Source organism: Podarcis pityusensis, assembly GCF_964106645.2.
Source record: "Podarcis pityusensis genome assembly, chromosome: 1".
Classification (NCBI taxonomy): Eukaryota; Metazoa; Chordata; class Lepidosauria; order Squamata; family Lacertidae; genus Podarcis; species Podarcis pityusensis.
Genome location: NC_138028.1, coordinates 70605861 through 70633294, shown reverse-complemented (window position 1 = coordinate 70633294; position 27434 = coordinate 70605861). Strand labels below are relative to the sequence as shown.

At 42.4% G+C, this 27434-nt stretch overlaps 1 protein-coding gene across 6 annotated transcripts in view; it reads right to left on the bottom strand.

The window, feature by feature from the left end:
* Positions 1-27179, bottom strand: part of LMO1 (LIM domain only 1) — a 101693-nt gene extending 74514 nt beyond the window's left edge. Inside the window, exon 1 of one of the 6 annotated variants that reach the window (XM_080975361.1) lies at positions 26911-27179. In XM_080975361.1, coding sequence (XP_080831487.1) covers positions 26911-26932 — 22 coding nt within the window. In that variant the 5' untranslated portion in view covers positions 26933-27179. Of the gene's footprint in view, positions 1-17619; positions 17740-18397; positions 18541-18619; positions 18672-19087; positions 19683-26910 lie in introns of those variants that run through there. The other 5 variants (XM_080975360.1, XM_080975357.1, XM_080975356.1 and 2 more) reach the window with 5 other exon arrangements.
* Between the last annotated feature and the right edge of the window lie 255 nt (positions 27180-27434).

Here is a 27434-nt window from a genome sequence, read left to right as displayed (position 1 = left end):
AGAAGGCATTGCACCTAACTGCCTAAGCATTAGAAATGAGGCCAGCGTTCAAGCTGAGGATCAGCAAGTCTGGATTCAAGGATTAACAAAAAGATCTGTTGCCACAATCACAGAAAACCCCAGTCTTAAAAACAAGGTAGGGTGTCAGTTATCAACAGTGGGAAATGAGAGAGAGGATGAGGAATGAAAAAAGGACAAAAGCAAGTATGTGTACAGTGCCACTGTTTCAGCACTGTTTGGATATCATGCTGAACCATGGCTTAATGAACCATGAACAAGCCTAGCCTGCTCTTGGGCTTGTGTCCCACCCCACTCTGTCCTTTTCCCCGCCTCCTTGTGCTGCTGAGAGGAGCAGGTTTGGCTTAACTAAGAGTAGCTTAAAACAAGCCAACTTCAAGTCATTGTTTCTAATGCTGGTGTGTTTAAACCATGGTTAACAAAAACCATATAAACCAGTTTGGATAACATGGGAAGCTATGGCAAACCCAATGCAAAAGTCAACATTTCCAAATTCCTCCTGGCTGTAGGGAAGGAAGACAAGGAAAGGGGGAGTGATGGAGCGCAGAAAAGGCTGAACTTGTTCATGTCTTGCTAAAGCAGGGGTGTCTAATATTTTTCAAAGGGACACAAGTGCCTTATAGGCCTCTCACTCTCACACACATGCGCATTCGTGCACATACCACAACACATCTCTAACACAGCTACACCTCTGGAAAAGGTTTACTATTACGATGACAAGTATTTTACTTTGGAACCTCTTCAACAATTAACCTGCAAACTGGAGAACAGACCACACACCCCATTGTAGGTTACACACATCATAACCCAGATGGATGGCCATCTGTCATGGATGCTTTAGTTGAGATTCCTGCACTGCAGGCGATTAGGCTAGATGACCCTTGGGTCACTTCCAACTCTACAATTCTAAGATCTTCTGCCAGTGGTCCTTGGATTTCTAACACCCACCAGCCCCAGCCAGCAAGGACAATGGTGAGAGATGATGGGAGCTGGAGATCCGGAACATCCAGCACTTGGGATCACTAGTTCCCTCACCCTGGGATATGCTGTCTTCTATGAAAGGCTATTCATTTCAGCCTTGCATAGCTAATCCAGCATCTTAGGTAACATTACTTTTAGAATCCAAGATTTACGTTGTCCTGTATTTTGAAAGTAATGGGTTTTTTAAAAAATCAAGCAAAACATCTAGCAGAAAAATAAAATAAACATATCTTCAGGCTGCAATGAAATGTGCAGGGTTTTCCTGCCAAGTGAATTTTGATTAAAAATATTGGTTGTATCCAAACAATAAGGCCATTCTAGAATAGCAGGTTTGAGAGAAAAGCCCAAGGCTACGAGGGATAGGCTTCCTAATTTGATGCATTTGCATTTAAGCTGCGGTCAAGTGACGTCAAAAGGATGGCTAGGGACTCTCACCTGCTTTATGTGCAAAGATATCAAGGTGGGTGATTTGTAAAGCATGCTGAAAGTTTGTTCTCAGATTAAAAATAACTCTACTGTTTCGTATCGGCCCTCACATTTGAACCATTTTTCCCAAATACAAAGTTTTAAAGCAAATGAAGAATTACCTTTGTCTTAAGTAATAAAATTAGGTCCTGATCCTCTAAATAGACAGAATCCTAAGTGGGATCCCTTTCTCAATCTGTAAAATTATGCCCAATTTAAAAATGATGTCGAATATTTACTAGCTGTGGGCAGGATTCCTGCATTGCAGGGGGTTGGACTAGATGGCCCTTGGGGTCCCTTCCAACTCTACAATTCTATGAATCTATGAGCACTTTCAGGAATTGGATGACAACCTTTACAGGTCACTTTATAAATAAAAAGGCACATCAGTCTCACCTAAGGATCAGTGAGTGTGCAGATGTGTTCGTAGATCTGTGGAACACAGACGACACAGGGATCCCTATTGATTTCAGTGGAGGGAACTGATCAAAGAAACATGCAAGGATAGACTCCTAAGACAAACCCTTCCCAGGCAGAGTATAATGTGAGCATTATTTCTCATGCGCTCAGAGGAAGTTGCTGATAAGCAATTAAATGTCTGCTGCAGATAACGGCTACACGATCCTTGGCAGTTGGGTATCCAGACCAAAAGTGTTGATAACTAGCACCAAAGGTATGGCAACGTTGGCAGATCAGTTATAGCTCCTAAATGTTTGAAACTGGCTCATAGATTGGTTTTTAAAAAAATAATAATAATGTATACATTTTATATTTTATAAACCTAGGACAATTCAATCCCTCCCTAAATCTACCCTTTTGAACATGAAAGAGTGATGGCCTCCAGGTGTTGTTGGACTACAATTCCCATCATCCCCAGGCAGCATAGCCAATGGTCAAGGATGATGGGAGTTGTGGTCCAACATCTGGAGTGCACCACTTTGCTTCCTGGGCCTGAGATAGTCTTCCCCCAAACATATTGACAACCAGTAGGGAACAAGAAAAAGGAACAGTAGAAAAGAAAAGAGGAAAGAAAGATGGTTTAAGGGCAGGAGGAGAAAAAGGAAGAGGGCTTATTATTATACCAGGGTCCCCAGATGGCCTTGGGCCACTGATGTTGTCCAACTTTATTTACTTATTTAATAACCCACACTTTCAGAACATAAATCATACAGCATACACAATAAAGCCAGTCCATATGCATCTATAAAGCATAATTCAAAACATCCATGCAAAATGGGTAGAGACTGGCTGGCTAAAAAGAGGACTTCATATTGTGAAGGTGTGTCTAAATATTACAGTTTCCAAAGATGTCTGAAAGAAGGCAGGGATGGTTCCTGGCAAACCTCTACTGGTACGAAGTTCGATGGGCAAGCCCACCTGCACTAAAGGCTCAGCCCATTATGAAGTCCGACCATACCTCAGGGGTGTGGGCAATCACGAGAAAATGCCCCATCAGGGGATCTCAATAATCAAGATGGAGTACAAGAGATCAGACAATCCTTAAGATACTTGGGGCCCAAGTTGTTGAGGTCTTTGTGAATTGACAAAAGAATCTGGAATGTGCAGCTGTCTCAGTAGTGGAATTACATGTTGCCAGGCCTCTGCATTCTGTACTAGTTGAAGCTTCTGGACCAGTTACTATAACTCCCATCACCTCTAGCCAGCAATGGTCAAGGATGATGGGAATTGTAGCCTAACAACGTTTGGTGACTCAAGGTTTAAGAACACTACATGATGCCAAGCAATTCTGAGTAGATGTCATATGGGCACAACAACATGTTGCATTTTAGCTGTCACCGTTTTACGTGTTTGCTTTTTAATAATTTTGCTCTGGCTACCACCTGCACAGACATGGAAGAACACTTTGAAAGAAGAAAATGTATAGAAGGCTTTGTCTCCCCATCACTCCAAACTCCTCATGCACTGAACTGGCTATTTTCTTAGCTACCTTGGAAGTTATGAAGGCAGAAACCAAGCCAGCTATTATAAATTCACATAAATAACCTGATATCTTAATTATTAAAACCTGCTCTTGCATACCAGGTACACTTTTCTTTAAAAAGGAAATGGTATGCAAGGTTGAGGCATCATTACACAGTATTAAAATGTTAAAAGGTCCACGCTTTCTGTTGGTTTAGTCATACGTTACCCAAGAACCACTGATGGCAGCCATAAAGCTTCCCTTAAATTATTAAGTATAAAACACCAGACTGTAATATTTTGCTAAACCAAAGTACAGACACAGACAAAGATGTCATTTCAATATTTGAAGCCTGCAAGTTTAATTTAAAATAAGAGCAAACCAATAAGCTCAGAAAATAGCACTGTGTGAGAGGGAAATTACACTGCTAGAGAAAAAAGGGGGAAGGACTTAAGAAATTTATAAAAGTAATCTCCAAGTGGAAATTAGAAATCAACCCCTAGAAACAGAGTAACACAAAAGAAATATTACTGTCCACTTTCTAAATCAATATAACACTGCTACACGACAGAATTACCATGGTAACTCAAGTAAAAAGAATAAAGCAATTCTTATTATTTCAAAATAAAATCACAGCCTGAAGCCCAGCTTTTATTACAGCTGCTGATAGATCACTGGCTTGTATTTATCTGAAATATTGCTTTTCAATCAGCTATTTTATGAATGTACCTATTTCGCTGAGCAGCCCACTTAAAGAGTGCACTTTTTTCCAAAAAGAAAAGGCTAACAAATGAGTCATATGGGGGGGTGTGCCTGTGATCTTAACTAGGAATGTGAGCCCAGAACTTCACCAAGGAAAGTATCAGAGTGCAAGGGTGTGTGATTAAAATCAAAAGGAGGCCTAGGTTTCTTATACTTTGGGGGTTGTGGGCCTGAACTGTTACAGGGGAAATATTGTCAACAATGCTCATTAAACTACCGTATTTTTCGCCCTATAGGGCGCACCGGCCCATAGGGCGCACTTATTTTGGGGGGGGGGATAAAGAAAAAAATTATTCCCCCCCCCGAGCCCCAAAGAGCAAAGAAGCCAGGACAGCTAGCGGGATCCATCCCGTTTTTAGCCTCGGGGCTGGGGGCAACCTCGCCATCACTCCCGGAGCTTGCGGGGCTGGGGGTGAGGGAAGCCTGAGCTTCCCCCAACCCCAGCCCCCAGAACGGATCCAGAAGCGACGGTGAGGTTGCGCAACCTCGCCATCGCTCCCGGAGCTTGCCGGGCTGGGGGCGGGGGAAGCCCAAGCTTCCCCCAACCCCAGCCCCCAGAACGGGTCCGGGAGCGAAGGCGAGGTTGCGCAACCTCGCCATTGCTCCCGGAGCTTGCTGTCCGCAAGCCTTGGGAGCCCGGCGGGAAGTCGCGCTGGGCTCCCAAGGCTTGCGGAGAGCTGCCTGAAGCCCGGGGTGCGCCCCGCTGCGCTCCCCGGGTTTCGGGCTGCAGGCTGCTGTCCGCAAGCCTTGGGAGCCCGTCGGGAACTCCCGCCAGGCTCCCAAGGCTTGCGGATAGCTTCCTGAAGCCTGGAGAGTGAGAGGGGTCGGTGCGCACCGACCCCTCTCGCTCTCCAGGCTTCAGCGAAAACCTGCATTCGCCCCATAGGACGCACACACATTTCCCCTTCATTTTTGGAGGTGAAAAGTGCGTCCTATAGGGCAAAAAATATGGTAAACACTGGTCACAAGAGTTTGACCAGTTGGAATCTATTGCTTGTTTAAACAACTTAGCATGTGTTGGAAGTGTTTTGCATATAGAACCACTGGCATCCGTTTCTAACAAGATTTCTGAAAACCACCAGATCTTAACCAAGCAGACTCATGACTCCAGAACATTACACACACTTTGCCCTGATTGAAGGCCAAGGGATGACTTTCTGGTCTTCTCCTGAGTGTTTTTGGGTCTGCAAAGGAGCACTGATGAAGAAGAGCTAACAGCAACAATCCTCTTCCAATTTTTGATTCTGCCCAATACTTGATTGAACAAAACATATGCAGATGTGCAAAAGTATTAGCCAAGACAGGAACAACACTAGAATGCACTCTTGATTCATCAGTAAGGATACCCATGAATTCTTTTGAGAAATTATATATCGAGGACAGAGATAGACAATGTGGTACCCTCCAGATGTTGCAGGACTACAACTCCCACTGCCCTTGGCCATGTTGGCTGGGGCTGATGGGAGTTGTAGCCTGGCAACATATAGAGAGCACCATGTTGGCCACCCCTGTTCTGGGATTTATTAGCATTTGACTTGAATTTTCTCCCTCTATGAAAAAGGGGGGGGGGGTGTGGATATATTCACAGGAAGGCGATGAAAACATACTGCTTTCTATTGCTCCCTTCCATGAAAAGTAGCAGGACAAAGAAGGAATGTCTCAGTCTAGGAATCTAAGTCATAGTCAGATTCATATATTTCCTAACTCTTCCCTCTTTGCCACAAAAGTAACATAGAAGCTGGGGTCTAGGAGGTTGTCAAGGAAGTCCTTCATGCATTTTCTCTTTCCAAAGGATAAGGATGTCAGAGGGCTCCCAAAAATTCTTTTTTGACAAAGAGGATCCAGCGCCTATGTTATTTTTCCTATACAGCTACAGTGATTAAATCCACTTTGAATGCCTGATTTTTGAATGTATGAACTGGGACTAAGACAACAATAGTTTCGGCTCCTCCTCTCAGAATTGCTCTTTGAAGACACTGATAAGGTTGCTCCATTATTTCTTAATACTATTTCTTTTGAGTCTCATCAACAAAAGCTCTGTATGAGGGCTTTTCCCAAACCCTAAAATTGGATCAGGAGGGTTGGAAAAACACCCAGAACAGCATGTGGGGGGCGAGGATTGTTCCATCTGGAAAGTAGCGAAGCTTGTTCTGGTGGCACATTCTCCACAACATGACGCTGAACTCCATCCTAAATTTATATCCCTCCATTGCTTCCAAAGCAGCCCAAGGCAGAAAGCAAGTGGTAAAACAATAAAACATTGTATAAACAATTCTAGTAGTAATGCAGACTGGAAAAGATATCAACTTAACAGGTTTGTTGGAAGACAAAGGCCTTCAGGAGGCACCGAAAACATAAGATAGGTGGTGCCTGTCCAATACTGAAGAGGAGGGGGTTCCAAAGAGACCACTCTATGGAGGCCACTTGATATCTACTCAGTGGCTTTAACATGCAGGTCGATTTGCCACACCATGGCGGAGAAGGGAGAACCCAGCTGCCCTGCATATCACAGCAACATGGAGGCTATTTCCACTGACTTCTGTGTAGTGGTCATGATGTCTATGAGCCCTCAGTCTTGGCATTCTTCATTCTACTAAACTTATTTCACTAAACATTACAATACAAACCTTTCACTCTGCACTACTACAATTTCAAAGTTAGACCCTTTCAAGCCCCCAGTGGCTTTAATAATTCCTTGTGCTTGACTTGTGCCTAATTATAAAATTATTCGCATATGTCATTACCTTTTGACATGAAACAAGAGGTGGAAGTTAAGAATCTGCATTGCACACTGACCACTGGCTTACATCCTCTCCTTATTTCTTCTAAATTGCCACATACAATGGTCCAGTAGATAGCACTGCACTCTGTCCTATCAACATGAAGTTCAAATAAGAGTTCAGTCATTAACTCCACTGAACAGTTCCTAGACAAGCATCAATCTCCATTCCTCTCATCTGTAAAACTGGAATCACATTGTATTTCTCAAGGATGAGCTAAATATTGCAAATTACTTTTAGACTAAAAACAGTGAAAAATAATATTTGAGAGTTACAGCATGGAATTTGAACTCTAGGTGTCAAAACTTTGTATCTTTAAAGTATGGGCTTCAGTTGCTCCTTCTTAGATGCCCCAAGAGCTTAAAGCATTTATCTGTTGTACTCTACTCAACCAGTTGAACTCTAGCTATCCCAAACAACTTGTTTCACCCTAGCCTTCCATATGCCATATGCACATAAGCGCTCTACCACGCCGCACACATGCGCAGGACACCTCCAGTTGCAAAAACCTCAGGATCCAACCAGAGCTCCAGAATGGATCCTGTCCGCAACCAGAGGTACCACTGTATCTATCTATCTATCTATCTATCTATCTATCTATCTATCCTGCACATCTATGAAGATTTACACTCATGATGCTGTTGGGGCAGATATCCTGTAACTTCCTGCTAAAATCCCTGCTTTTGTTATGCTGCAACCCCTCCTGACATAAATCCTGTGGTAGCGTTGGTAAATCATCATAGAATAACTAATAACATAGGTTAAATCCACTGCTAATGTAGTATTAGCCCTAGTATTGTCAATAACATGTTGCCGAATGCAGCCTCAATAAAACACCAACCTGAAGGGCCCCCCAAACCCCTCCCCCAGGGAAACTGGCATGGTGGAAGCATCTAACCTACCCTTCTCCCTGACATGCTGGGATTTTTATTGACTGATTTTGTGTGTAGAAGCACTTTCAATTGTGCGAGTCCACAACTGCAGTTTGAAGCAGTACAGTTGAATCTCAGGTTTACCACCTCAGTGGAAATGAAGCCATCATCTCTCTATATTTAGAATGCTTTCTAGCGACTTAAGGCACCTCGCCTCTCAAACAATCAGGTTGGGATTAGAGAAAGTGCAGAAACCATACGGGGTGGGGAGGATGAATTCTGCTCCGTCTAATTCACTAAAGACAAAAAAAGAAGAAGGGGGGGGGAGAGGTAGAGTACGTCTTTCAGTGACAAAGGCACAGAGCAACAGAACTAGTTAGAGCAGTGGTGGTTAAAGTCTTTATTCAAATAGGGCCTCTCCCCCAGGAGATGGGAGAGCAAAATCTTGAAAAACGAAGACATGAATTTACATGCATTAAAAGCATCTGTGTGACACTTCTTTTTAGGCAAGGAAAAGAACAAGAACCGCCCCCTCCCCACACGCCCCTTTGTTGCTGTGCACGACAAAATAGCAACTGAATGTTTGCTTTGATCCCAGCGCATAAAGGGTGAAGCTTTTAGGCAAGGAGCGGCAGGTGATCTCAGCTCTTCTGCAAGTCCTAATGCTCCTAAAAGCCACTCTTCCAGTTTCTGTAATTGGGCATCAGTAGTTAATGTAGTATTGACTGCATTACATGCTCCTGTGCATCCTCTCTCTCTCTCTCTCACTAATGCCAATTGCATCACCTTGTACATTTACCATATTGCTTAGCCAATAGCTGTTAAAAGCAATTCAAATCATGAATCATATAGGAAACTTTCAGCAAGACACGACATCCAAAGGAGACAATTTACAGTTGAGTTAATCTGGGTACATTAGCGAGACATGGATTCAGGAAGACAGACCAATTTATGTTACTTTAGTTTTACCCTTTATTGCTTTGTATAGGCAAATGAATGGAAGGGCACAGAGTAAAAACAGACATCAAGGAGTCCTTTGCAGAGAAGAGCTCTGTTCTTTGCAGACAGGTCAAAAGGTGTAAGGCGGCTGCCCACTGTTGGCTTCATATCTATAGCAGAATATTTATAGAAACCATTTTCCTTTCAAAGGATAATTTTTTTAAAAAAAGAGAAAGAAATCAGATTCATCTTAAGCTTACGCAACTATAAACACATTATAGGGGCCAAGGAATAACTAGTGCTCAAACAAGGCTCATTTTCCTCTGAGCTACTGGACAGATCGTGAAGCTGAGGCTCCAATACTTTGGCCACCTCATGAGAAGAGAAGACTCCCTGGAAAAGACCCTGATGTTGGGAAAGATGGAGGGCACAAGGAGAAGGGGACGACAGAGAATGAGATGGTTGGATGGTGTTCTTGAAGCTACCAGCATGAGTTTGGCCAAACTGAGGGAGGCAGTGGAGGACAGAAGTGCCTGGCGTGCTCTGGTCCATGGGGTCACGAAGAGTCGGACACGACTAAACGACTAAACAACAACAACAACTGGATAGGTTTTGCCAGCCTTTGGTGCCATTGCAAAAACCTTCAATCACTTATTCAACCTTCAACCAAAGAGCATTGAGCTGAGTAGGTGCCATTGCATATTAGAGTTCAGTAGTCCCCCACCCACGAATACAGACCAATAGCAACAAAAGTCCCGATTACCACAATTGTTTGTACTCGCTGCAGATGAACTTTTCAAAAATAGGTAGCGTGGCTGAACACACAAATCTGGCACTTACTGAGCATGGATGTATGGAACAAATGCTAGTAAACACCTACCAGAATACCTCTAGTATCGAACAATGGCTAAGCAGCAGAACCTCAAATTCATCTCTGCCATTAATTCACTTGATGTTCTTCAGCAAATCACTCCATCACATTTTCCATCTCTAACCTCTACCTTCAGGGCCGGGTGCAGCATCTGGAACCCTCAGGCAGGTGCTGAGGCCCACAGACCAGAGGGGGGTTGGGGCACTGTCACTGAGGTTGAGCCTTCCTACATGCCTGTTCTCTCAGCTGTGGGCTAACTTTGTGCCAGCAGCTGGATCTGGGAAGCTGCCTGCCATTTTAAATGTCCCACAGTGCCCTGCAGCGACACTAGGGAACTGCGTGAAATTTAGAACAGCAGGCAGCTCACAGTCATTTGGCACAAATTGTGGCGCTTCTGCCTCTCGCTGTGGGTAAGCCTGCTGTGGTATTTTGCTAGGGAGTCCTCACACCTGGAGTTAGCATATGGGGGTCCTTGTGGCTTTACACGGTTGCTGCAAATATTACAATATCGGAAAAGTGATTTGAACACTCTTAACTGCTATATAAATGCTAAGTATTATTAAAGGGCCATCCACAATCTTGGAATATATACACTTTTCCCCCTCCCTGCCCAGTCTGTCAATAAAAGCCTGCCAAGAACTCATGGCAAAGCAGTGGCGTATTTCGTGCTGGTGTTCCATTCCACCATTTTGATTACGTGTCATTAGTTAAAAATTAACAAGTGGAACTCTTTAGGGCTGCAGTCCGGAATCCACTCACAAACAATCCTGGTACTTTAATTGTTAAGTGGTTTCAAAACTGTGGTTTTATTAGGAGCCCGAGGCTTAGAGGTGTTACACAGAGAATGCGCGCCTGTCGGAATTGTGACAATAGAAAGCAAATCCACCCTTAAAAATAATCCGCAATATTGGCACTCCAGACCTTTAAAAAGCCCATTTAATAAGATCCAGATTTGTCTTTAAAAATATCTTGGAGCTCCCTTGAAAGGGCTGCACGCCGGGCTACTGCCTAAACAAAATTGATCAATTTAAACAGCTGTGGTAAAGCTGCAGCCATTGGCACCGTCATTAACAATTTAAAGCATGGCTGCCTTTATCTTCCTTCCCAGTTACACACTCATTATACTTGCTTTTATTTATTAGAAATCAAGTCCACTGCAATATGTTTCTGTTTCTTCCGTCCAAACTGAACACAGCTTGTGAGATCGCAGCTCTTGATCATTCCACGGAAGACACGAAGGTAGCCGCTCACATACTTCACATCCAATCTCTTTCACTTTAAGCATATAAGTATCAATCTTTTTAAGAAGAGAAAATCCAGCTCAAGGAAGTACAGAACAAAGAATTGCTCTACCAAACCCCTTCTTTTCAGTGACTTTGAGCCATACCTTTCAACACTGTCCAGGAATAAATCAAGTGTTTTTGTTTTTTAAAACCTATTCAATTATGCGTCAGTACTGCCTAGTGCTATTCTTGATAGAATTTCTTGAGCCAAGTGGATAAAAAATAATCTCAGGATGTGTCTTCGAAGAAGAAAGGAGGACAATAATATTAACCTAATAGATATGGGAAATAACAATGCTGACAGGTACTTGCAGACCTGAAATGAATAACAGCACTTGCACCCACAACAGACACTGGCTGTGTCTGGACATTATGGTCGACTACGGATTATTGTGAGAGGACTGAGCCTAGGTGATCCTCAGTCCATGCACGTCTTCTCCCATCTCCTCCTCCAATGCAGCTTTCAGTCGGAAGTTCTCATTTCTGATTTCATTTAACCACTGTTTACAATGTCCTGTCTGTGGTTGATCTTACATATCATTTGTTGAAACAAGTCAGCTTCAACCATGGGTTTCAAGAAACCGGCTTCATAACCATGGTTGAAGCTGACTTATTTCAGCAAGCCATAATTAATACTACCTATGTTGATTGGGTTCAGGTGCAACAAACTGTTTTAAACGCAACAACTTCAGAATTCCTCTTTGTAGCCACATCTGAGAAGAGAGAGGGTGGGACTAGCAGGGGTATTGTGACTTTTTCCAAACACAATAAATGAATGCTTTATGTACAAACACAGCCACTAACTGTTTCTTGTTGCTGTTTGCAAGCCCAAAAGCGGCTGAAATTAATTTACGTACACACTGCCAACTTTACTAACATCAGTCTTGTTAACTTCAAATTCCATACTGAAATCTCACCTGGAGGTTATAATGGTGCTCTTTCCATCATCTAACTATTTTAAAGTGTTGCGCAAGTGTTTGGTGCAAGTAGATTAAACAGTACTCTTGAATGTGGGAACCCAGCCTCAAGATCCCGGCACTTTCTGGGTGGATTCACGTAGCCTCAGTTGCCCCACCGGGTGGTTGAAGGACTAAAACACCATGCTGATCTCCTTGGAAGATAGCTGGAAGGATACAGATTAATGAATATACAAATGTTCAGTCCAAGTCAGAGGCGCGCTTGCACTGGGAGGTGGGGGGTGAATCAAATTTATGATCTGATGTGGATTAAACAAGACCTTCCAGTAGGAAAGTCACATTTACAGAGCACAGCTACCTCTGAACTTGAAATGTGAAGACCTAAAATGCTTCCCAAATGAAATCAATTAATCCTCCAACCGTGATAAATTCCTTAACCATTTGAGAGACAGATATTTCAGACTCTCTGACCCTTTATCACCAGACCTAATGGACTACTTTATTAATAATGTACTGCTCTTAAAAGGAACATTTTTTGAAGATTCTGTAGTTCCACTGTTTCATAAGAGCTGCTACAGCAAAGAGATTGATATTTTATCATCTCTTGTGAGTGCAACATGAACACTGAATGCAAGTCCATAGAAAGATAGTGTCTATATCCCTGCATTTCAAAGATTCTTCCATACTACAGTTAAAAGTAAACCTTTAAGTGCATACTTTTCATACACATTCATCCCCCTTCTCCAGTGATTAATGCTAAAACAGAGTATCCAAGCTGATCCCAACAGCAACATCTGGGAATTAAGAGCACAACTTGAAGGAGGGATCCAACCTCAGGTTTTATTTATTATGTGTTTGTTCTCTAGAAAAGTTCTAGGAACTGGGTTTGCAAGCATAGCCAGTCAAATGACGGCTGACATCCTACAACAGCCACACGCATGCAATTGCCGTTGATTCAGATGAACCTTAATCATAGCCCATAATCACAGGATTACAGCCTTGATGTTACCTTAAAATAAAGGAAAGTCTATTCCAATCAATCTTTTCAATGGCATGCCAAGCACTTGACAAATTTAAGCTCACTCTTCCTCACAACCACTCTCTGAATATTCCAATATTTAGAGTATGAGACAGAAAATATTTACTTGCTCACTGTAACCTAGGAAACCTGTGGCAAAGTTGTGCTTTGAACCCAGGTCTTACAAAGCAAATTCTCTGTCCAGTGGATGGTCCAGGCTCTCTGCTGTCACCTGTATTCATTGTTATGGCTCTTAGAACACCTCATTTTCCTTTTGGGTGGAGAAAATAGATTGGTTAAAGTACCACTGACTCAAGACCCTGAGGAATAAATTTCTGTCCAGACATACTGTATGCTTCATACATTTGAACTGCCTGTTCTAAGACTGTTGTTCTAAAAAGACAGCGCTGTACTTAGGGTGGGAACCCAAAATAGCTATGTTTTTAATCACATACAACTATTCAGTTTATTACATTCAGACATGTGCCATCAGCCTTGTTCACTCATGTTAGGTTGACTTTTACTTTTAAACCAAGAATTACTTTTAAACCAGTACTACCAGTTTGACATGTGAGAATCCCCAATATTTAGTGATTAAACTGAATTGTGTGTTCTTCTAAGAAGTTGTGATGTTACTACCACTACATAAGCGAGATGTTTTGGTGGCGTTCCTTTATGCTATACTAGAACGACAAACTTATCTATTTCTGCTTTTACCGCTGCTAAAACTACCTTTTCTTTTCTCTTTTCTTTTCTGGCATTGCCAATGATAAATACAATTAATAAACTGATACTCTTAACACTCATTTTTAACAAGGTATCTTCATTCTTCCTAGTAGACTGCATAATTTTCTGAACTAGGTACATTACAGAGTCCCTCGGCAGCAATGTATTTCTAATTCTTTTTGCAATTTGCCGCAGGTAATTACAGATAACTTTTACCAGGAGATATCCTGGAAATGCATCTATTCCAAGGCAAAGAGATTTATCATTATAGGAGGACTGGTGGGACGCACAATATACAGAAGTGCCTGTTCAATGGCTCCATAATGTTGCACATGCATATCGTTTTCTCAAAGTAGAAAGCAGTCAGAGTGGTGCTTAAGGTGACATTTTAGAGTGAGTCACTTGCTTTCCCCCCTCATCCATTTCTTCACTATCAATACACCAGATATCTCCCATTCCCACATTTCAATACCGTCAACACCCCACTTCAGGTTTGTTTTTACTCTGTAAGTGCCTTCTTAAATGCCCGTAAGTGTGCTGCTAATGGTATCTTACATCAAGTGGATTGTCCCTTCTTGATCAATTTATCTGCAAGCTTTGACTTTCACTATTATTAGAGAAATCTACCCCAACGTCAAGTGCCTGGAGTTCTCTAACTAATCTTGATGCTTCCTGCTACTGTGACCTTTGTTCTGTTCAAGAGCTATGGATGCTACAATATGCTGATCAATGTCTTGCTCTATAACTGGCCGATGTTTCCAACTGCTAACAACCTTCATCCGTATCTACTCTCCTTTACATATTGTTACTTTTACTTTTTTTAAAAAAACAAACCATTTAAGAAAAACACAGTGCTAACTAAATAGTACGCCTAAGTAACACCAGCGATTTATGCCTTCTGCAACTCCAAAATGAAATGAATTAGAAGCATCAAACTGAAATCTACATGCAAAGGCTGAATTTTCCATCTGAAGATTCAAACACTAGGATCTTAAACTCAAATACAGGATTTGGAGATTAGGTATAAATAGTGCTTTTCACAGAATCATAGAATTGTAGAGTTGGAAGGGACCACTAGGGCCTTCTAGTCTAACCCCTGCAATGCAGGAATCATTTGCCCAACGTGGGGCTCTAACCTATGACCCTGAAATTAAAGGTTTCATGCTCTAACCACTGAGCTATCTTTTGCAAAAGTTTATGCTCCTGATGAAGTGATTTTGGGGGATATGCTTACGTCTCATGACAGGTGAATATATTTGGAATTCATGTACCGTATTGGCCCGAATATAAGCCGCACCTTTAAAATTCAAGGGGGGGGGGGAGAAAAAAGACAATACCCAAATATAAGCCTCTGCCTTAAAATTCCACAGGCACTCACACCCATTCCATTTTACCGTATGTTTGTTTCAGCAGCGAAATCGTAAAAGCCAATTTTTGTAAGGTCGCAAATTTAAGCCGTTACTTTAACTTTCTGACGGTCAGAATTTGGAAAAAAAAAGTGAGGCTTATATTCAGGCCAATACGGTAAATTTGGAATTTTATTTAAAGTTCTGGAGACTCCATTTAGGAGCAAAATTCAAATATAAATACCAAATTTAAATGAATTCCAAATATATTCACTGTCATGGTGACCATTTGATCTAAGCTGTTGACCAGCTTTTTGAATGACCATCTCATTTGACTTCCCTCACCCATCAGACCTTATATACAAACAGGGACTGGGCAGCTTCAGGGTTTGATCTTTCTTTGCAGTTCAGGTTTCTGCTATTTCATTCTCTTCGTGGTATTAACAGGTGTAGAGGTTTGCACCATATTGTAAAATAAGTATTTTGTAAAGGATTGCAAAAGCAGTTAACCTGCCCGTTCCTCTAAAAATTATTTGATATTCATTACTCCAAGTATCCAGCTTCCGGCAAACTCCCCCCTCCTCAAAAAAAAAATATGTAAACAATGTGGTCCAAGGCTATCAGCAAATCAAACTAGGTAGTAGAGGCAGAGTAACTGTCAAAGTTCCTTTATTAAGGAATGGTTTTAAAACAGATTTATCAAAGCACTTGAGTTTAACTTGATATGTGGTTATTTAATTTGGCGGCTGGAGTGGGGTGGGAGTTCTATTATTTCTGAACTGCACTCCTCACTTACCCCTTTTACATATGAAACAATGTTTCTAAATTCCTGCACATAACTTCATTTTGTTTTCCTTCATGTATTAATTAGATTACACCACCACCCAAAAAATCTAGCAGAGATCTCAGGCACTGTTATGCAAGTCCTATTGATTTCAGAAAGACCATCATGTCATGAAATATATTTTTTTGGCTTTGATACCAAACTCCGTCTCAACGGTGCAACACCTTCAACTAAGTTTGAACTAAAAGAAACAACAAGAAACTCCAACCATAGAAGATGTTGCTTTCATCTGAACACTTGAAACTCTGAAGGGAAACAAAGAAATTAGTACAGTTATTGTGGATGAGTAAAAAAATAAGGTCAGCCTGCCAAATATTTCTTACTCACATGGAGGTTTGGGCCTGATCCTAATCATGTGTACTTGGAAGCAAGACACATAGGCTACAATGAACCTTCCTTTCTAATAATAACGTTTAGAATTATAAGCCAACAGCATAATTTATGCACTGCTTTCATTGAGCTTACTCTTCAGTAAGTGTGCATAGCATTGCAACCTCAGTACTCTTATGATGTGCTTCCTTATGTATGCAGAGCTTACTCTCATGTAACTAAATTTGTTACGTGATTGATATATATATATATATATATATATATATATATATATATACACACACCATCTGTTCCATGAACAACAATAGGTAAAAAGGTAAAGGACCCCTGGACAGTTAAGTCCAGTCAAGGGCGACTATGGGATGTGGCGCTTATCTTGCTTCAGGCCGTGGGAGCCGGCATTTGTCCACAGACAGCTTTCCGGGTCATATGGCCAGCCTGACTAAACCGCTTCTGATGCAACGGAAGCCAGAGCCTACGGAAACACCATTTACCTTCCCAATGCAGCAGTACCTATTTATCTACTTGCACTGGTATGCTTTCGAACTGCTAGATTAGTAGAAGCTGGAACAGAACAACGACAACAATGTTCATTCAGCAAGTGTCTAACATCAGCAAGCACTTTGAAATACCTTTGCTAATTCTGCCAGTTTTTTCAGGGGAAAAAGAGTGGTCTGATAGAGATGCTGTTGCCTGTGGTGTGTGCACTCATCCCTTACTGGCTCCAGGAAACAGGATTTGCAGGTTTTGCAGTGCTTCAAATACCTGAAACACCTCTTCAACCAAAAGCAACACCGCGACAAAAGAAGTAAGTGGAGTTTCTGGGGTGCTTAACAAAAATGAGTGATACCACTTTTAACTCTCTCTGCAAAACTGCTATCTCTAACCTACACTAATCTATACTAAATAACTATTTTGTTCATAATTTTAAACCACTTTGTTATTTGAAGCTGTATCTACTGATTATTGAAAAGAGGCTAGAACAAATGTTGTTGGACGACTTACTTTTTAAGCACCAGGGCATTTTCATAAAGTCAAACAGAACTGGTAGAAAAACTTCTGCCATCACACATGTCCGGTTAATACAAAATTTTAGATGGCAGCTTTTACTCGTGCATATGACTGACAGCTCAAACTAAGAATTTTAGAGACATTGTAATACACTTATATAAACATCAAAGGAGTTATAAAAATACAGTAAGGTTGCATACTTTCCTGAGAGTACGTCTCACTGAACTCTGTGGAACTCTCTTCTAAATAGATATGCATAGGACTGCACCGATGTAAAGCATTGCACTGTTAAACTTATATAAAGCAGATCAAAAGTGTATGCATTAAATACTGCAATACTTTTCAGGGGGGCTCCCAGCATCCAAATTAGGTACACCCCACTACATGCCAAGGAGAAAGACCTAAATGATCTATGGGCAGACACAAAATTTCAAAGAACTTCTGTCATCCTGAAACACATCAGTGCATTAACAATTTTCTTAAATGCAAGCGTGTTGCTTTATCTCTGTCCCACCCCACTCTCGTGTTAACTTACCTTTGATAAAAGAGACATGAATGGTGCAATCCTATGCATGTCAGAAAGAAGCTCCAGCAAGTTCAACGGGACGTATTCCCAGATGCTTGTGTAAGACTGCTGCCTTTAAAAAAAACTGAGCTAGCCAATGTTGTAAATAGCAACCTTATGCAATCAACACTGCTTTGTTTTAATATTCAGAGCTGCCTTAAATAATACACCAACTGCATGAAAAGTTATGTTGAGCACTTTCTTCAACAGCAACATTATTTATCATCCTAAGCGGGCTGGAAAAGTAAAATAATGCTGCTGCTGCTGATCTCCACACTGAAAACCTGGCCATATCCAGTGTGGGATTTTTTTTTCACCCTCTCCCCATTGATACCCTAACACATACCCCAACCAACATACATGCTATTCAGCAACAGATAGCAGAAACAGATAGCAGATACTTTCTGCTGTCACTTGGTAAACGCAGGAGACAACGTGCTTAAATGAAACCACCATATGCAGAACTAATATTTAACCTAACGCACAACTTCTCCCTGGAAGCATGTTCTAGTTCACTTTGTGTCATTTTTGAGAAAATGAAATGAACAGTAGAGGGGAGGGAGGATTCTGAACTCTCACACTTCTTTTAACTTACTAGCTGCCCCTTCGCATTCCAAGCTCAACATTTCATACGCTACCCTTAAACTTGACCAACGATAATCTGTATCTCAGGCACACCAAGACTAGCTGAAGCAGATATATCACACACACAAACAATGCTTGTAAACAGCATGTCTTTCTCACTTACCGTACTTTTCCTAGAAACCACCAGTGTTAAGTTGCATCTCGCAAGTCATTTCACAGTCACACACAACTATGCCACATCTGCCTTTGAACCCTTTGCTGTACTTGTATGCTATTCATTTACTCTTTGCAAGGGATAAGTTAGCCTCAGAAATTAAAACAGGAGGAGTTCCCAAACACACACACATACACACATTTATGTTTAAAGAAATCAACTCTTTCCTACCAAAATGTTTGTTCCAAGAGCCATTTAGTAGCTGCATTCACAACTGTAATTATTAAGCTTATAGCTACAGAGAAAGAGGCATTTAGAGATGCAGAGTTCTGAATACTCTCTCAAGTAGCAAACGAGAGGGGGGGGAAAGAGGGAGAAACTACACTAAGATGACAAAAATAAATTCAGCAAGCAGGGTGGCAAGATGCTGTCAGTAAGGGGGGGGGGACCCTCCCACAGTTATTTTAAAATTAAACAGTTTTTAACTTGTTAGCCTTCACTAGAACCAAAAGTAAAGCAGCGTGAGTTGCTTCCCCCCTTTGCCGATCAGCCGGAGCAGAGGAGGGAGCAAGCTGTTCTATCAGACAGGGTCATAAAATGAATGGGAGACAGGAGACTAAAGCACGCTTAAGGTTCATTCGCTGCATGTAAGCAGCATACGTGAATATGCTGAGTGATGCCCACAAAATCTCAGCTCACCTACCGTCCTCCTTGTCCAGCACCATCATCTCAGGGTTCAGAGGAAGTCGGGGTGCAGATGCTCTGTCTCCAATAGCCTCCACTCAAGGCAGAAAAGAGCTAGTCTACGTGGGAGCCAAGATGAGCTGCCACGTACGGCTGATTGTCCTCTAGCAGTGAGAGAGCTCTAATTATCCAGTTGTCCAGCTTTTAACCTAGATTGCACTCAGTTAGAATTACCTTCAAAAATGAAGCACTTTGCAGATACAAAAGCAGTCTCACCTACTTTCGTACCTTGGAATTGCAAGGAACTAAAACTGCAATTTAGAAAAAAAGGGGGGGTCAGAGCTGTTTCTTTGGTTCTCACCTTCTAAATGGCTCAATTTGCACAGTATAATCTGTTTTAATGTAATTGCATTTGATAGCCCATAACCTTGGCTGTTGCAACTATACAGCTTTCAGCCTTATAAAGTGTTTTCCCCTTGGATTTAAGCTGAATCTCAATCTAAAATTACACTCAAAGAGAGGGAGGAGGGGGAGAAAAATATCTGAGCCTAGCTACTGCTGCCTCTGCTTCTCCATTTGTGTGAGCTTTGCACCCTTGCTGCTGAATAAATGCACTCATTTCCCAGGGACACCCGCTTATTCTTCTGTCAGGTTTTAATGGAGAATTTAAAGCTTTCCAGCTCAGCAGCACCACCTGCAGCACCGTGTGCGCTATAACCAGAGAGCACCAACTACGTTGCGTTTCTATTAACTTTGTCGTTTTGATGCTCTCCATTTTCATTACATTGGTTCATTTATTTGATTGAGTGCACCTTTGATATGATGCTCAGTAGGAGAGAAAAAAATATCCTTAATATCTGTACAGTAAACTACCATCTGCATTATTAATCGTACTTAGACACCCCCCCCCAAACACACTTCTCTTTCTCTCCTGCTTACTTTGAAATAACTGGTTGCTGCTAGCAGGTCATAGTCTATCATTCAGAAACACAGTTCTGTACACTGTAGTAGATAGGCGTTTCAGGGCAGATTCCCCCCCCCCCATTTCCCCCTCTCACTTTATTGAGATAGTAAAACACCCTCGGGCTGTTGTTTTAATATACAGTGTGAAATAACTTTTTGTAGTCTTACATGTGTGGGTGTGCATGGGTGCTATTTCACATGCATGGATTCCCACAAAAAAATTAGGTGGTAAGTCATTATGCAAAAGACTTTATCATCTGAATAATATATATATGACTCTTCCACCCTAATCCTACAGTCATGTTATATTTCTATGTTTGAAAGCCGTTCTGGCAGCTTCCTCTGTAAAATCACTTTGTTTATTTCTAAAACACACCCCACTTTGACATTTTGACACAACACTGAACACAAGCTACAATATTCACATCAATATGCTTTCATCTAAAACTTGAACTCTTGGATACAGGGGGAGACCTTCTACCCATGATTTTTTCACTAGTAACACCTAGATATGATGAAGATGGGGAATCCTTTACTAGCTGGTTCTCGTCTGCAATTCATTCTTTCCATATTGTCTCACTATGATAGTTTACACTGCTGGTGCTGAAACCAAAATCTGAACCGAAACGCTCCTTAGTTGCACACATAAAACGTACTCTCAGAAGAAGCGTTCAGATTTTTCTATCACAAGAAATAAGGGTTACACTTACAGGATGAGGTTCTTAAGTACTCAGTGCTAAAGAACAAGTTTCCAACTGCCTTTTTAATCCCAGAAAACATTTCATTCCAGTTTCCGCTATACTTCTCCCTCTACTTTACAACAGATACAAGAGTCATCTTTTAAAAGCACGATAGCAAGCTCAAGCCAGATACCCTTAATACCTATTTTAATTAGATTCCTTATCCTCAACTCAAATGGCTTTGCCTTTCCCCTTCATTTTGAATGCTTAATCCTAACAGTCCTTGAACGTATTTGATGTTAAATAGATCATTTTGCATAGAGAATCATTTCATTCAATACTTAAAACTTCCCTTCTCATTTGGCCACTGCCCATCTGCAAACGAGAATTTTTTTTATGCTATAGCATGAATGCCACAACTGTCAGTGGGATTTTAATGCCACAATCCCAAAGGCACTTCTTTTCAGAAGGCATGCCATTATCATTTCCAGCAATCCTAAGCATCCATAGTTTTAGATCTGGTCCTTAAATGCCCTCAGAAAGCATCACTTTTGCCAAATTGAAAAAGTATACACAGCATCTATTTTGTCAGGTTTCATCCTGTTTGAGGTTCTTTTAAATGAATCATAAAAGCAAATATAATACTTCTCTAACACATTGTTAAACTTTAATAGCTATCAAATTTTAAGTTTCTTGAAACACTGCTTCCCTCTTTATACCACCACAGATTTCCTTCAGCAGTATCATTTAAGAGATATCCAGACAGACAGACAGACAGAGAGAGAGAGAGTGTTATTACATTTCATGGGAACAGGAGACTTAAATGTCCCCTAAGCCCATCCCATTATTTTAAACCTCAATTGAAACTACAGTGAGAAGCAGTATGCAAACACAATTCCATCTATTAATTTTACCCAGTTCAACATCTCCTCCTCCACTCATTCTGTTTGGCATCCTCGCCCCCCCCCCCACCGCCCATGCTCTCTAAAATGCTAATAAACTAAGGACAGGATCCAGCCAAAGTTAAGCATTTTAAAAATCCCTTTGATCTCAATGGAAGAGTGAAGAGCCTGTTTTAAAATCTCTGCTCCTGAAATCAGTATGAGTGAAAAGTGCTTAACTTCGGCCAAACTGTAGCCTCAAATTATTAACCGAAGCACCTTCAGTTAAACCAAGGTTAGAATGGGTCATATTATTCTGCACCGAATTGACTCCGTGAGCAGGACTTGAATCCTTTGCAATTCAAAAGCAGTCTGTCCCTATTGATCCAACCGTGGATCTACACCTGGCACTGAGTTGGTTTGAACAGGCATAATCACCCAAGAAGGAATAAAGATGAAGAAAATGAAATTCAGTTGTAACCTAGTCCACATGAGTATAACTTGAGTTCTATACATTCCAGGTCATAGAATCTGCTCCTTCAGCCCTAATTTTTGACCTTTGCTTCTGTCCTAAAATAAGATTCCCCATCACTACCTCAATATCACATTCTATTGCATCAATCTAATCACATCAGATCACTCTGGACTTATAGGACGTGATGGTACCTCACTGACACAACTTGACATGGTGCCAGGAGACATCAAATCAAGACTGTGACAGTTTTGTCTTCTTGTCCTTTCACGTATTTGGAATATTATTGAGTCCTATCCCACAGAAATAGACTTTTGCCTGGATGTTAATTAACAAGTTACTTATACAAAAAATGAGCATTTGCGAAAAACACTGACGAAAAATATCAGATTTGAAAGAACAGCAACTGTGCAAACTCTATGCTTCCAAAGGTGGGATAGAAAATTTAAAAATAAAATAAATATGAAGCCAGTTCTCCTCTCCTGCTTCAGAACTAGATCTGCAGAGATCTTAGTAATACAGAAAAAATCAGTGCACTGCAGTCTTCTCCTAGCTAGAGAACAGCTTTTAAACCATTAGTGTTGCTAGATATCCTAGAAGATATCAAAAACCAAAGTTTGTCAAAGGACAGCCCATAATATTAATGGCCAGTCCAACACCCACTCTGAAGAGAACAACTCTTATTTCAGAATTTGACTTTATTAGGTTTTTTTAATTGCTGATACTTTATGAGATGAAATGATAAGACTGTTAGAGGTAAAGTGACAATTTGACCTTCTGCCCATAAACAAGACTTCCTGAAAGTATCATTAACACGATCTCTCCACCTTGGTTTACAGAGGAATACCAAAGGCCAATAAAAACTTCCACTTCTCTCACTTTTAATGTAGCAATAGGACATTCCCTTTAATGTTTGCAGATTAGCAACAACTGGAGCCCAATCAAGAAGAAAGAAAAATATTAGTGTAGAACAGCACGCAAACCCCCAATGGAGGGGGGGGGCAAACCTTCAAGTTTCTTTTCGCAGCTTCTGCCCTTAATTTCTGAGACACATTTCAACAGACGTAAATTTCTCTGCTGGAATAACTTCCTTACAAACAATTCTGAAAAATTTCCCAGGCGCCGCTTCAGTTTGTTACTCTGATCTCCACATCCCTCTCATCAGGGGTTTGTTCCTTAACATTTCTTCTTTTTAAGTGCATCCCATTCTAATTTCCTCTTTACCTTCACTACCATCCCCATTATTTCCTTTTATACAGCCATTCGTGAGAGCTCCTGGAAGGAGGGCTGTTGAGAACTGTCTGGATAATCAATGTTTCTAGTTTCACTTCCTTACACCACCATCATTCCAGCCCCTGAGCTCCTTATGTTTAATGAGTATGTCTGCAATACTTGAAAGAACCCAAATACCCCCATTAGGAAACTCTCCTTAGATCTCAGTCTTTCCTAGTAGCTCACCTGCTTCCCTTACTACCTCTGTGGAGGCAGCATCATGCTGTTTGACCCGTCAATCAGATTTAAACAGATATAGGCTGGAAGGCTCCCTTTGGCAAAAAAAAAAAAAAAGTTCAGGGAGGACAGAATGTCACCCAGCTTATTATTTAAAAGGATGAAGAAAAAAAAAGACCCATTTTTTTTGTCTAATAAAACAAAATTTGTAACATTTCAACATCACTCGGATGATTTGGTGCAGTTCACACCATCAAAACCAGAGCAGATGGAAATGCAAGTAAAATCCCACAGGAACAAAACAGCAATGAATTAACCTTGCTTAATTATACTGACATTAGTTAACCTCTTACATCTTTGTCTTTAGGGGAATAGACAAGGCGGAGGCTTTTTAAAATTCATATGTAGTTACTATGGGGACCCAAGTCCTAAATGAACTTGTTCATAGATATAGCCATTATTTGTTATGACGGAGGCCTAAGTTTTGATGACTGGGAGGGAAAACCTCAATTGCTAGAATACAAGATTGAGACAACAGTGTTTAAGTTTCAGATATCTGCTGGTGGGGGGACGGGGGACATGATAGCAACAAAAGTTCCAATTTGGGCATATAGACAACTAGGCATACCTACCCTGAAAAGAATTGAGATCTCAGTACAGGGGACAGAAACATATGCCACATTTCTCTCATAGAGATGAAAAGATATTTAATTCCTACCTGGTAATAACAATTTTAAGAGCTTTTAGCAACCAGGAGCTAGGGCTTGATTGATTGATTGATTGATTGATTTACTTTGCCCCTCAGCCTTGCTCTATGGCCTTACAAATAGCATATAAATTTTAACTATCATGCATTTTTCAATGTATGACAGCCAGATTCCTCTCCTGATTAGTGCACAGCCATAGATGGGTTAACCTCTGTAAGTGCACAAAGTTCTGCCCTCTGGTATTAAGGCAGAGTCATGAAACAGGCACAGGATTGTGCTCCCGCTCCCCCCCCCCCAGCCCCAGTTTATATCGTTGGTTCTCAGCTTTCATAACTGGGTACATCAGTTAGAGAAGGCAGCGCTTCCATTTTATTAAGCTTTACTCAGAAGATACATCCTTGGAAATGGAAAGTGTATGCAAAGCAGGAGGATGAAACTTTTCTCTTACCATTATGTTCTTGCAGAACACATAAAGGGATGCTACTTTAACAGTACTTTCATGGGGGGGGGGGATGGGATGGGATGACGACTTCATGTCCCAAACTTCATGTCCTCCCATAACTTTATCAAGGCCAAAACATCAGTTTACATCTAAGGACAGCATTTCTCTTTCATGGCCCTGAGCATCTTTTGATGCTTAAAGATGCAATGTAATGTCCTCTTACTTGGAAGTAAGCTCCAATGAAGAAAGCCTTTCCAGCCCTATAACTGAGTAACTAAGGAGAAATTATGAGAGAGCGCAACTCTGTGTTGAAACACCGGTGCTGCAAAGGGAAAGCATCAGTGCTCCCTAGCTAAGCTCTGTGAGGGAATATTTATGCCCTGATGCTTCGAATGAAAACTCAGGAGAGGAAAAGGTTGCTCATGAACGCGCCATGCAAAAATGGTACAGCGCCAGACCCTCTCACATACTAAAAGAACAGTTTCACATATTAGGCTAGGAAACCATGGGAGGGGAGAGGACTCTCCTGCCTGGCCACTGTGAGAGCAGGATGCTGGACCAGGTGGGCCAATGGCCTGATTCAGCACTCTTCTTAATGTTCTCATGAGTTTGCAAGCAAATTTCACCCTCAGACAGGAGCCACATCCAATCTGGTTTTCATGTGTCTGTGCTGTACATGGGTTTTTGGACACCTGTTTGTTTACAGTAACACTTGTACATGTTTTAGGTGTACACCTTGAAACCTTAGGTGCACACCTAAAAAAACCCAAAAAACAGCAACCCAACACATGTTGAGATGCAGTGACATCCAAGGATGCTGCATTCTGAGAAGTATACAGTACCAGCAATCTTTTTTCCCAGCTGCAAAAGCAGAAGAGAGATTTGTCTCATAAACTTAAAAGGACGCACTCTCACGAAGCACGTAGGTTTTTCAAAAAAAACCAAAACCCAACCCAACAGTAATCCTTGTGCAACGAGCAAGAGAAGCTTTATTAGGTTTGTGCTGACAAATAGTTTTGTTGTAAAAAGAAAAAGAAAAAGCAACATATTCTTGCGGGAGAGGGGGAAAACGAAAGCTCAAGCTTTGCTCCATGACTTTATTGTGTTGTTGTTTTTAAAGTGCAACTGGGACAAAGGCCGCCTCAGATGGTTAACTCAAAAAAGTGCTACAGCCGAGTCTGACAGCTAAAATTACTGCTTAAGTAGACGCCACTGTTCTTAACTTATCCTCGCTTGAGTCTCAACACACGCCAATTTCCAGGAGCCTATTTACCCCTTGGGAGAGCTCCCTCCGTCTCTTCAGAGGCGACGTCCCTTCCTCCTCCTCCTCAGCAATTGCCCTTTTCATTAGCTTATATAGTCTTTTTAACTCTCGCCTCCAACTCCGGCCTTCCCTCGCTACCCCCAAGTGAGCCCTGCCTGAATTCTCAGCAAGTCTTGACAATAACCACACGCTTCTTCGAAACTTGCACGCAGTTACCACTCTCCTCCCTCCCTCCCTCCCTCTCCTCTCCACGCACACCTTGCCCCTCAGCTCGGCCTCAGAAGCGCTCTCTCGAACATTTAAAAGTAGCCCCGTTTCCCCGTTGAAAACACCCGGGAGCCTTTTGGCGAGGCCGTTTAGCCAAGCCGGCTCTCCTCAATAAGAGGAGGCGGGGGAGAGAGAGCGAGGCAAGGTGGCGACATTATTTCGCGAGAGGAACTAATGGGTTTTTAAAGGACAGGCGAGCTAATCCGGGGACGGGAGAAGAAAGTGGCAGAAGCAGACGCAGCAGGCGGGAGGGAAGGACGGGACTGGCTTCCCTTCGCAACATGACAATTTCGGGGTCCTGTGACGGGGGAGAGAGACAAGATAGCAGCACCCGGGCAAATCCTCGGAAACCTAGCCCCGAAGGCGGGAGGGCAAAGCGAGAGAGAGAAGCCGCGGGCTTCTTCTTTGCACAGGCGCCGAGGGGACGGGCCGTGCACTTTGCAGAAATGTCCCTCAGCCAGCCCCGCGCGCGCACGTCGCCCGGAGGCAGCCTCTCTCTCTCTCTCTCTCTCTCTCTCTCTCCCTCCGCTCGGGCGGCTCTGGTGCCTTATTGCCAGCTGCACAGCAGCAGCAGCAGCAGCGAGGAAGGCACGGAGGGTGGAAAGGGCAAGCGGGAGCCACGCTCGCTCCTCGCCACAGCTCCCCCCCCCCCGCCGCCGCCGCTTCTGCTGCTGCTGCTGCTTCTCGCCCACCCCGCCGCACCCGCCACCTACCGTCCTCCTTGTCCAGCACCATTGTGGCGGGGATCGGCTGCCTCCGCCGCTCCGTCTCCGTGGCCGGCTCGCCCTCCAAGCCGCCGGTTCGCTGTTCCTCCGCTCCGTTGGAAAAAGGGCAGGCGGCGGCAGAAGAGGAGCACGCGGGGGAGAGAGAGGAGTGTTTGCAAAGCGGGCCGCCCGGGAGGGGGAATGCGCCCGGCTCGGCGTCCTCCCTTCTTCTTCTTCTTCTTCTTCTTTCCCCCCTCTCCCCCCCACCCCGCCCCACACTCTCGCCTTTTCTTTCCTCCGCTCTCCCCCAGCCGCCCACCCCACCCCCCTTTTGCACATGCACACCCCGGCCAAGCCGGCTACAGTTGCACGACTTTTAACCCAGATCGCGCTCAGCTAGAATTACAGGAGGCGAACCCCCGAAGAGCCAGCTCGCTCTTGCTCGATCGCTTTCCCTCTCTCTCTAGCTTTCTCTCTCTTTTCCCCAAGGCGGCGGCGGCGGCGGCGGCAGCAGCAGCAACCTCAGAGACACC